Genomic DNA, 12,827 nt, shown 5'->3' on the forward strand with positions numbered 1-12,827 from the left:
GCATTTGAAAGAAACATAGGAGAACTTGAAGTTGTTGACTATATTAAGTACAAAGAACATGGTTGGTTGGTCTGTGCTGACTTTAAAGTAATAGGCATGTTCCTTGGGCAGCAATGTGGTTACAAAAAATGTCTTGCTTTTGTGTGATTGGGACAGTCAGGCAAGGAGTAAGCCAAGTGATGTCAAGATCTGGCCAAAGAGGGACAGTTGTTGCCTGGATTAAAGAACATAGTTCATAAACTTGCCCTCCTTCCAGCTTACACATCAAACATGGTTTGAAGAAACAGTTTGTGAAAGCTTTACCTCAGGAAGGTCCAACTTTCAACTACCTTTGTATTAAATTCCCATCCATCACCCAAGAAAAGATAAAACAAGATGTATTTATCCAACTATATTAGATTAAAGTATTTTTGTTGGACCTAAAATTTTCAAACTGATGAGGGACCAATATTTTGAGGGAACTATGAATAAAAGAGAAAAACAGGCATGGATTAGATTCAGGTCTATTGTTGAGAACTTCTTAGGGAACAACAAGGATCTAGATTAAAGAAAATAGACGAAAATATGCTAGCAAACTTCAAGAAGCTGAGATGCAAAATGAATGTCAAGGTACAATTTTTACACTCCCATATTGAGTACTTTCCAGAAAATCTAAGAAGTGTTAGCAAAGAACAGGGTGAGAGGTTTTACCAAGACATTAAATATGTACATAGAGATGAGATACCAGGGAAAGTGGAATGTCAGCATGATAGCTGACTATTGTTGGATGCTGAAGGGGGACTGTAAAGTAGAAAGATCTGCAAGAAAATCAAAGAAATGAAAATTTTACCCATTGCAGATCAGTTTTTAAAATGAGAGGTGTATGTTAAGTGGACTTTTTACTACACTGCCATTTTTAATAGTGTTTTCAACATGTATCTAAATATAAAAGTCTGGTAAGAGTAACATTTTGTTATAATTTTGGTGCACAAATTCTGCCAAAAATTATAAAAATTTGTGAAAAATCAAATTTTATTTCATGATTTTTGAAGAAACTTGATGTGATGGAAACAAACAGAAGTAATTTTTGAAATAAATATTAGAAAATGATTCAGAAACACACTTTTCTGAGAAAGCAGTGAAGTGAACTTTTATCAAAATGCAGAGTAGTGTTAATATTACTGCTAAGTCCTCTATATTCATCCAAATTAAAAAGTTCAATGCAGTGAAATGCTTTTTTTATACTATAATTAATATTTTTAATTATTAATAATTAATAATTAATATTAGTCAAACATAATTGTCTCTTATATAATTACCATATAGAATCGGTGTAGATATACCATAGTTAACCCATAAAATTAAACTATGTATGTAGTGTAAAGGCATTGTTTTAATTATATCTCATATTGTGGCTACCTTCACAACGAGATACCAGGTATTGCACTCTACTTCAAATAAGTAATGCTTCTCTAGTAGAGAAGATTACTGTTATTTATTCTCAGTGGGCACTGCCACCCGGACGGCACCGTTTAAAAGCTTGTTGGCCTTTCATCGGTGGGTGAGCAGGTACCCAGGTAATGCAAACATGCCATCACACTTGAAGTTAATTCCACAAAATGAAAGATGCCAAATGGTGAACATAATGATACTACATTATGCAAAATAACTTAAAAAAGGAACCAAGATATATCTATCTGTATATATGCACTCTATAAGAAATAAAAATAAATTAAAACAATTCAGTGGAGAAACTTACTTTGACAGCTAAATGAAGAGGAGTGTGACCATCAGCTCCTGGAAGATCAATGGAGGCTCCATAACTCAGCAGTGTGAGAACACAAGTTGCTCGCTTACGAGAAACCATTATATGAAGGGCTGTATCACCTTGAAAGTTCCTAGCATCAATATGGCATCCTAATTCGATGAGTGATTCAAGTACCTGAAATAGTAGATCAGTTTATAGAATACAAAATGAGTTTAAATGAGCTATAACTCATCTGAACTCATTTGAACGCATACAAAATAGTTCAAATGAGCTATAGCTCATTTGAGCATACAAAACTTTATTAGAATAAAACTGCTTTATAAATTCACAAAACTGAGATAAACTCCTCAGCCTACTAAAGATTTAAATCTTTAGTAGGCTGAGGTTTAAAGAGGCTTTAGTAGGCTTTTTAAACCTAAAGATACAAAACTTTATTAGAATAAAACTGCTTTATAAATTCACAAACCTGCAATTAACTCTTCAGCCTACTAAAGATTTAAACCTAAGTCAGAAAACATCACTGTATAGGGTAATTTAGAAAATAATATAGTTAAAAAAAATCATACAAATTAAAATTTGGCATTTATCATAACTGAGACATAATTATCTGAAAAATTATATCTCAGTTATGATATGACACAAATTATCTGAAAGTTTTCTGTGAGCTCTACAGGCCTTCAAAATGAGCTCCATAATTCATATGGCAGATGTCAATTTGATCACCAATTTCTCTCCAGACATTTGCCAGTATGCATGCAGCAAATGATACCACCATCTTAGTGATCTTGCATTTCAGTTGTGGTATGCTATTGACAATGATGGGACATGGTATCCTTTCTGGAGTCCCACAAAAGGAGTCATATGTATCCAGAGGCTTTGTTGGGGGGGGGGGAGAAGTATCACATATTTCTTTCAGTATCTTATCCAATGCAACATGTTACTGAGATATTTATACACATCCACATGAAAGTGAAGTAGCACCCCATTTTCTGGAAGATGGAATCAGTGAAATATTTATAAAACTGAGGCGTAAGCCAGTTATTGGACGTACCCTTGGGAAATGTTCCTGCAGATTACCTTTCTTGTTCCATAAAAAATAAAAAAAGTCAAATTTTCTGATGTAAAACAGCACAAAATGCATTTTTTTCGAGGAGTTCCATTTAATGCTCAATAATTTGGTGATGATTTCCAGAATGCCACACCCTAATATTGTGAGAGATAACTTTCCCATTTATGTGTAAGTCATCTCTCATTATTTTCATGTGAAAGTTATATGAAAAGTTACTTTGTCACTAATATATAGTAAATGTTTTTAGCACATATTATATGCATCTATAATGAAATTAAAGTTTGCATGTAGGCATTGTTATACATTTCATATTGTGAATCCCTTCACAATGATTTGTTTTACTCGTTTGTTTGTTTGTTTGTTTGTTTGTTATTTGGTTTTTAGGAGCATTAGCAACTAAGGCCATATTGCTCCAGGAAATGCGGTGGTCATTCCCTGACCTTTCCGCATCCTCCGTATTTGGTGGTGACAGGCTCAAACCCCGGTCTAATCAAGAAGCGTGTGCTACGCACTGCTATTCCTTCCCACCTGGCTACAGAGGCGCCTGTTTTACTCGTGCACCTGAAATAATCTCTTTCATGGTAGGCATTTTAACTGTCACTATTATTTATTCTGAAATGCAAAGAATCTCTCTGGTAAGCATGCACACCCACATAAGGTAACTCTACATTAAACAAACTACAGCAGCTACTCTGTGGCAAGCAAAGTTTAAAACTCACAACTGTTATAGTGGCCTAAACTAGCACTCAGTTCACAACAGGCCACACAATTTTTGTGTGGCCTGTTGTTAACTGAGTCATACAAATTTGATCACATAACCTGCATACCAGTGATCAAATATGTTATGCCAGGACCACAGCCAGATAAGGTTGGATAAACAAAATAAAATGCACAGGTAACTTTTACTAACTAAACTATGTTACTCTTTAGCATATAAATGTAATATTGCTAAAGCAATTGAGAGATGCTTGCACTTTGTTTTGTTTAAAGATTCTTACATTTATGTTTCATTTCAAGTTTAAAAGGCACTAGCAAGTTGCTTACATTTATGTTTCATTTCAAGGTGAATGCATACATACGTTAGTCTTATGACTTTGCCTACTTAAAAATGACAAACAAAAGAAAATATCAGCACTCAAGGTGATCATGTTTTAAAGAAATACAGCAGAAAGTGAAGATGGATAACACACAGAAACTTGTTGGGGCAAAATCAGAAGGCATTTTGTTCAAAAAAATATGCAAATAGTTCTTAAAGAAAAATATTTAAAGTATTTAAGAAACAGTGATTATACAGTTCCCAGTGATTTTTAATGGGTAACTAGAAAACAAATAGACATATTTGTTTTCTAAACAACTTACAACATACTAAACAACTTACAGACATCTGGGGTTTTACTTTCAAGCAAAAGTAGCAAAAATTACAAGGAGCTATAAACCAGGTATAATTATTTTTATTTATAATTATCTCTAGCCAACAATTTTAAACTTTTAAACAATTTTAAAAATGAACAAAATCAACTGATTTTGACTAAATTGCATGTGCAAAAAAACAAAAACGACAGTAGAAAGTTCATACCACATCATGTTATGGTCCATGATCCTTTTTTTCCAAAAATTGTAAATGTTTACTTATCTAAATGTATTTCAATATTTTTCTTGTAAATTAATTGCTTGAAATAGAAATGACAACTAGTAAACATTTCAAATAGATAAAAAATAAATATTTAAACTTTATAAACACTAAATATAAAAATAGCGAAATGCTTAAAGTGCAGTACTCACCTTGAATATAATCTGCAATAGTTTTATGAAAAGATTGATGGCTAAATATAAGGTGGAATGGTTAAGTTAATGCATTAAGGTGGGATCAGATTTAATTTAACGGAATTTTAAAATAAGTGCAAGGAAGCAGAAGTGCACTACTCCATCCTTGGTTGTCATAAAGTAGAAAATAGTTAATCTGGAACATAAAAGAATTGATATTGCCAACAGTTGTGACGACAGACTTTCGTTAAGTATAACGTCTTTAGTTGGCGGTGTTAAATGAGAAGTAACGCGTGCTGTATTTTAAGGAATTTTCTATACTCTCGTGATGCTCTTTGGGACATGTGGGAATCTCAGATTTGAGAGATTCCAAGTCGAGGAAAGGTGAAAGGGAAGTTTTGCGTTTAGGATGTTGAAATTAGTATTGTGTCGAAACCATTCGATAATGAGGGCTTCATATTGAAGAATTTTGTGGCTGGTTTTAAGGCTTATAAGTGATAGTGGAGTCAATTAAAGGAGTGTGATTGTGGGTTTGGGCACGAATTGTGAGTTCTGTACTAGCTTGTCCCGATCTAAGACTATTATAGTGGTAGTATGCTCAAGTACAGCAGGCCCCCATTATAACGCGGTTCGCTTTACGCTGATTCGCTATAACGCTGTTCTAATATTATAACCCGTATCTGACTATAACGCTGTCACAGATCACTATAACGCTCTTTTACAGATTGCATCTTTGGCATATCGTTTCATTTGATGGAGTCGATAGCTTGAAAATGAATACCAAAACAGCATTAAAACGTTTCCCACGTCGACTTCAGAAATTTTCCCACGCTCAGTGAAATTTCTCACACGCTAATTTAATTGCAGTACAGTGACTTGTTACGTAGTTCCAAGATCAACATTTTAATAAATGATCAAGTATATTGCTTGTAATATTTGCGTTATATGCATTTATCCGAAGTCTAGTCATCACTCATTACAGTATTAGACATTGTGAGTAACAGACAGTTTACTCAAACATTGGGCACCTCCATAGCCAGGTGGGCAGGAGCAGCAGTGCGTAGCACACGCTTCTTGATTAGACTGGGATTCGAGCCCGTGATCCCACCAAATATGGAAGATGCGGAAAGGTCAGGGAATGACCACCGCATACAAATAAATTTTCTGTTCATACTCCGGGACGACCAAATGGTTAGAGGAGTTCACAAAATAGACAGAATACAAGAAACAGCACCGTATTCAGCAGTCACGGGCTTTAACCCCAGTCACTCTTGCACGTGTACTTATGCAAACGCGCGCCTGACCACTAGGCCACGGCTCCCTGGAGCAATATGGCCTTAGTTGCTAATGCTCCTAAAAACCAAATAACAACAACTCGAACATTGTATCATAATTAATGCAACCAACGCAGTAACATTTTCGAAGAGTTAATAATGGTCGATAAGAATGAAAAAGCAACAACGTCTGGGCGCAGTACGAAGACTATAAATATAAGAAAAATACTGAATTTAAAAATTAAATTAGACGTTTTGAAGCGAATCGATTTGGGTCAATGACAAGCGGATGTGTGCCATAATTTAGGACTTGCAAGTTTAACTGTAAGAACAATTATAAAAAAATAAAGAATTAATTTTAGCAGCGGGAAAGATAGCTGTTTCATTGCAAGCAACTAGGACTAGGCTGGCTATTAGGATTTTATTGAAGATAATATCCAATGCAAAATTCAGTTAAGTTAAATACAGTAAACCCCCGCTATTCGCGGGGGTTACGTTCCTGAGAAATGTCGCGAATAGTGAGTTATGGCTCCCATAGTAATAAAGGGGTTCCGTTCCAAAGTATGAAATATATAAGAAAAACTAGTCTAAAATTTTGTCTATGTATGTATTATATAGAGTTCTAGAAGTTCTAGAGTTCTAGAAGTATTACAATGGCTATTCTCTGGCTTTGACAGTTACCACATCTAAATTTGAGTTTGAAAGGGCCCCTCCAAAATACGTTCCCCATAGTTCCATTATCCTTAACTAAATGTATAGAAACACTGCTATCATCTTGTTGAATCCATGCTGCTATGGATCAAAAGGTCATAAAAATATTAGGATGTGTTCACAATAAATCACCAATTGAGTGTACATTCTTACAATACAAATGCACTATATACACTTACCACATGAGATTTTGCCCAGTGAAGTGGTGTGCCTCCAAATTTCATATCTTGAGAATACAGCAAGTTTGGGTGTGAATCAATGATTTCTCTAGCACATCTAGTTAAAAGTAAATAATTATTCATGCAATTATATATTGTATGAAATAATATCCCATCTACACTATATTTCAAATATGTATTGTGAATCAGAGAAATAAATCGTAATTTTAGAAAAGCAAAATTTCACCAGATGTGAAATTTTGCTTTTCAATTTCATCATGGGTTTTAACAATAACAGAAATCTTGTACTACACACTCTGAAAATGTTTTTTGTATCGAGGAAGAAGAATTCTTTTGTGGGTACAGATCAAAGGCTAGTTAATTCACAAAAATTAAGCATCTCCAGTCATTGTTCCAAAACAATCCAGAGGAATTCATTAAATTAGCATTCAAGGCTCTTAGCTCACCAAGGCAAATTCTTCATATTATTATTATCTCCAAATACTAATTTAAGTGGGACACATTGATCTGTGACTGAAAAGACCATTTTATATGAAATTCACACATATCAGATAAGACAGAATGGTCAAGGATATCTCAAGTAACCCTCATAGTCCCATGCAACATTACCAAGTCCAGCTCAAAACAAAAAAAACAAAGCCAGACCATTATGCCACCATCACAAAATTTTGCTGTGAGTACAGTGCAACCCTATTCCCTGGGAATGCAGCAAATCTAGGCACATCCACCTGTTAAATTAATTATTTAGAATGGTTACTCTATACTAACTACTGCAAGATCCATTGCTTCTGTACTATGTACCATGACTGCCATTGGATGTAGCAATGAAGTGACAGCTTGAGAGCAATTTGCAGCTGCACAATACCCTATTATACACCAATATCTTTCTGATAATAATGGTCCAACAGCATTCAGCATTTGCTGCTAATCTCTCTCTTCTGAGTTTGATTTCTGTCAAGTTTCTGTTAGAAAAAACTACCCAAGGGTTTTGGAACTTATCAATGATCATCTGATGTAAATGTTTGCATTTTGGGTGAACGATAGTATTACTCTCTATCTTCTATTGCTATATATCATGTTCCAACTGTTGACTTTGAATATGTTGTTGCTGTTGTTGTTTGGCTTTTAGGAGCATTAGCAACTAAGGCCATATTACTCCGGGGATATGCAATGGTCATTTCCTGACCTTTCCGCATCCTCTGTATTTGGTGGTTACGGGCTCGAACCCCGGTCTGATCAAGAAGTGTGTGCTATGCACCGTTGCTCCTGCCCACCTGGCTACGGAGGCGCCCCTACTTTGAATAATCGACTCACTTGTTCTGCTATCTGATGAAAGGATATACCTGTAATGGGACATCCTACAATAATACCTCTCTGGGGATCAAGGTATTTTCCTGACCCCACATTCCACTAAGCAACCTAAATAAGCTGGAGCAAGGAAAATGGAGACTGTTACTATGTATTCTCTGGAATATTCCACTGTTTTTGAAATTTTATATGTGCAAATATGATGAAAGATAGTGTATTTGTACACCAAAAACAGAAATTTTAAAAACTGTAAAGCTGGCAAAAGATTATATGTTCTTATCTCAATGGGCAATACCAAAATATTAATTTAAGAAATATATAAGAATTTTAGTCTGAAATATTCGAAGGTTTACAAGTATGTCTGAGTTAAATATTAGCAAATATGATACTTTCAAAACTCTAAAAGGTATCATGGTAGAAAAAATTCTGAACTAATTTTTTTGTATTGAATGACTCAAAATAACTTCAAAACCTAAAACAAAAAGAAAGTATCTGGTAATTATATTTGGCAAAGTGCTATTTTATGATTAACACTCAAATGATTATTAACCAAATACTTTGTAGAACTGGAAAAATCCATGCATAAAGCCTGCTGCTATAGGAATAGTAGGATTATAAAGAATTATTCAATTTACAGTTATACTGCCACAGAAAACTTTATTTGCAGTTTTACTGATCTGATGATACTCTGTGCAGTTCAGTTATAACCCAAAAGGTGGCATTCAGTCAACTTCTGCAAAACCCAAACTCCAAATAAATTTTCCTAAATCTAAATACCTCTATTCTACTTTGAATTGTAACAATTTAAATTAAATAACTGCACTATTAAAATAAGAAGCTTGGTGTTATTATACAGAGTTCACTTTTAATTTGCGTGCTAAGCACTTGTTCGACCTATCAAAGTTAATAAATTGTATAGCTTCTAAAACAAAAGTTTCTAGGCATTTAAAAACCTGAATACTATTTTTGTGTACATTTATACCTTCATGTCTCACTGTATGGATGGACACTAACCTTAAGGAAATCTTTTCTACTGAATATTGGATTCATAGACGGGTACATGAATCCAATCTAAAAATAAAGCAGACTTACAAGCATCTTACTTTTCTTCTAACACTATCTTTTTAAGTTTTCTCTTCTTTTTTTCCTTGCACAACAAATGATTTTGGTAAATCTTCTACAATATCAAAGACATCCCACCTCCCTTGGTTTTTCAACAGAAAGAGACTAGAAAAATCACAAACAATTTTCATGCCAAGGAGTCTCCAGTTCCTCGTGCCACCTCTTCCCTTGTTCTAAAAACTGGAAATATTCTTATATCCAGCCATTATTAAAAAGAATGATAAAATCTCTCTCTCTCTCTCTCTCTCTCTCTCTCTCTCTCTCTCTCTCTCAATTATCATCCTATTGCACTTATGTTATGCCTTTCTGAAGCAATGGAGAAATTCAGAAAAAGCCTATTCTTACACTACTTTTATAAACTTTCCTAATCAGAAATTGCCAATATGGATTCTGTTAGGCACAATCAATATATCTTTATCTAAAAATAAATAATTTTTATTGAATGTACTACAGCCTAGCAGTAACAAATGAAGTTAAGTAATTAGCATTAGCAGATGCATATGATGCAAGAAAGCAAGCTTATGCAGCATCAGCCAAAAGAAAAAAAAATCCTCCCATTTTACCTCTCCATTCATTCCAAATGCCTGTCCAGCTCAGCTTAAAATTTATTTAGGCTATCAACTTCCACAACAAAAGATGGAAGTCTGTTCCACCAATCAACCACCCGCTGGCTAAAGGCAAACTTCTGCACATCCATTCTACAACTGTCTTTCCTCAATTTGAATCTATGCTCCCTCAGGTTCTTATTCTGAGAAAGAGGAAGGAGCAAGAGGAAGAATCCCATCAGCATTCAGCTTGCTCAACCCATTCAAAGCCTTATACACCTCAACCAGCTCACCTCACAGGTGCCTACTCACCAGGCACTGCAATTTGCAGAACTTAGGCCTTTCTTGGTAAGAGCACCTCCTCTGTTCTCCTTCTTTGTACTCGGTTATAGTAACTCTACATCCTTCATAAAATGAGGCTTCCAGAATTGTACAGAGTACTCAGTGTGGTCTGACAGTACTCTAGGCATTGCCTTGTACAATGGGATAATCACCTCCCTGTCCCTGCTAGCAAAATTCCTATATATCATTGATACGACTCATGACCTGCCTTGGCAGCTCATCTGCACTGCTCAGCAAACTTTATATTTGGCTGCACAATTACCCCAGGTCTTTTTCACTTTCCACTTCCCTGAATGTAGTACCACACAGTTGTACATTTCTCTTGGGTTATTGCTACCCATATGCAGTACTTTGCATTTGTCAATGTTAAACTTCAGTTGCCACTTCTCAGCCCATTTGCCCAATTTATCTAGATTCAGTTGGAGTAGCATACTGTCTTTACTGTCGTTAACAACCTTGCCAACTTTTGTATCATCTGAAAACTTGGACATTAGTGTTGGCACCAATGATATTAAGGGTAGGAGACCGGCGGAATTACTTAACAAGTACAAGTCAATGCTGAAGAAAAAAAGCTATGAGTAAGGGTTGAATTTGAAATTGTCTGCAATTCTGTCCAGACATGATAGGAGGGAGTATATGATGAGAGCCTTGTCGATCAATTCAGCCCTGGAGAGATTGTGCAAGGCTCGAGGGGTAGAATTTTTCTCAGCCTAGTCTGTGCTTGTTAACAGGAGAGACTGCTTCTAAAGGGATGGGATACACTTAAATAGAAAAGGATGCAAGAATATTTGCTGATGCTATCAAAGTAGAGTTAGGTGGGTTGGAAAACTGCTAGCTTGGGGGGGGGGGATACACGGACAAATAGATTAACAGTGGCTGCTGGCAGAGGTAAAAATGATTCTTGCACTACTTCTATTGAAATGCAATTGAGCAGCAGCCTGGAAAGCAAGGCAATGAGGATTTCCAGGACTGCTGGGAGTCATAGTGGAACAAGTAAATACATGAACTGTGTTAGGGTAACTAAGAGTTGATTTGATTTTTTGATTTGGTAGTTGTTGGCGCATCGGCTTCTGTGGCCATAGGCCATATTGCACCTCCCAAGGTTTTTGCAGTACTTTGATCCAAGCCCGAGGCGGGAATCAAACCCGCGACCTTTGGGTTGCCGGGCAGGTACTTTACCCACTCGGCTAGCATAACTAAGAGTAAGGGTAACTAAGAGTAGAAACAGGTGCACGTATACTTCCATGTACACCAATGCTAGAAGTATAGTTAATAAATTCAATGATCTTGAAGTGCTAGTCAAGACATCAAAGGCAGATATTGTTCGGATAGCAGAGACATGGTGTCACACAGACATAAGCAGTGCAGAACTGGAATTTGGGGAGTACAATGTGTACAGAAAGGATAGATAGGACAGAAAGCGAAGAGGGGTTATGCTGTTAGTTAAGAAACACACAAAATCTAAGGAAGTGCATCCAATTGGACAATGCAATGTTGGTGGACAATGCAATGTTGAGTCTGTTTGGTGTGACATAAGCACTGGGAAAGGAAAAATGCAAGTAGGTGTGTGTTATAGGCCAAATAAATCTGATGAGTATAATGTGCAGAGAAATAGAGTGGGCTAGTAAATCAGAGTGTCTTATAATGGGGATTTTAATTTCCCAGAGATTGACCAGAACTTGTGGATTGGTCACTCACACACTAGCAAGGCTTTTGTGGATTTATTGGATGATTGTATTCTACAGCAGCACGTTCGGGGGGCAACTAGAGGGAGTAATACCCTTAATCTAATTATCAGTAGTGATTCTTCATGTTTTGTTTGTTATTTGGTTTTTAGGAGCATTAGCAACTAAGGCCATATTGCTCCGGGGATATGTGGTGGTCATTCCCTGACCTTTCCACATCCTCTGTATTTGGTGGTAATGGGCTCGAACCCCGGTCTAGTCAAGAAGCGTGTGCTACGCACTGCTGCTCCTGCCCACCTGGCTAAGGAGGTGCCGATTCTTCATGCATCAAGTATCTGTAGATAAAGGAACCACTAGGTGGCAGTGATCACAGTGTGCTGAAGTGGGATTTACTCAAAGAGGTAACTACCATCAAGGGTAAAGGGAAGGATTTTTGCTTTCGTAAAGGTGACTACGGTGGTCTGAGACAGTATTTAAATTCTATACGGTGGGACCAACTGAGGATGTTACCAACAGCAAATTCAAAATGGGAAGCATTCAAAGAATTAATCTTGGAAGCTACTAGGCTTTTCATACCAACAAAGAAATATTGTTCAAGGTTTAGGCCTAAATGGACGTCAGATGAACTAATTAGACATGTGACAGAGAAGAAAAATGCATGGGATACATATAAATTAACATGTGACACAGAAGCTTATAATAGATATAAGCTGGTCTGTAACCAAGTTACAAAGGAGGTTAGGCAGGTAAAGGCAGATTACGAGAAATATTTGGCAAAGGATGCAAAGAAAAACAGCAAAGAGTTCTATTACTTATGTAAACTTTAGGAGGAATGGGATGAATCAGATTGGTCCACTGGATATTGATGGTTCAACTGTTGATGATCCTGCTGAGGTAGCTAACAAACTAAATGAATATTTTGCATCTACATTCACACATGAGGAATTATTCAAGGAGGGGAATGCCAGAGGTGTATTCAACATTGGCAGTAAGCTAGATAATCTCTACTCTCATCAGTAAAGAGTACCTTACCCCATTGCACTGCTGTCCAGTCCTTGTGTTTGATGCATCACTGTAAACG

The 12,827-nt window shown here is 36.1% G+C and overlaps 1 protein-coding gene across 2 annotated transcripts in view; it reads right to left on the reverse strand.

Moving 5' to 3' along the window:
• Positions 1–12,827, reverse strand: part of iPLA2-VIA (calcium-independent phospholipase A2 VIA) — a 173,291-nt gene that overhangs the window by 93,968 nt on the left and 66,496 nt on the right. For both annotated transcript variants that reach the window (XM_090386690.1, XM_090386689.1), the window contains exons 6-7: positions 6,745–6,841; positions 1,739–1,921 (exon numbers count right to left, since the gene is read on the reverse strand). In XM_090386690.1, the coding sequence (XP_090242816.1) occupies positions 1,739–1,921; positions 6,745–6,841 (280 nt within the window). The remainder of the gene's footprint in view (positions 1–1,738; positions 1,922–6,744; positions 6,842–12,827) is intronic.

Source organism: Mastigoproctus giganteus, chromosome 12, assembly GCF_048544385.1.
Source record: "Mastigoproctus giganteus isolate SK-2022 chromosome 12, ASM4854438v1, whole genome shotgun sequence".
Lineage (NCBI taxonomy): Eukaryota > Metazoa > Arthropoda > Arachnida > Uropygi > Thelyphonidae > Mastigoproctus > Mastigoproctus giganteus.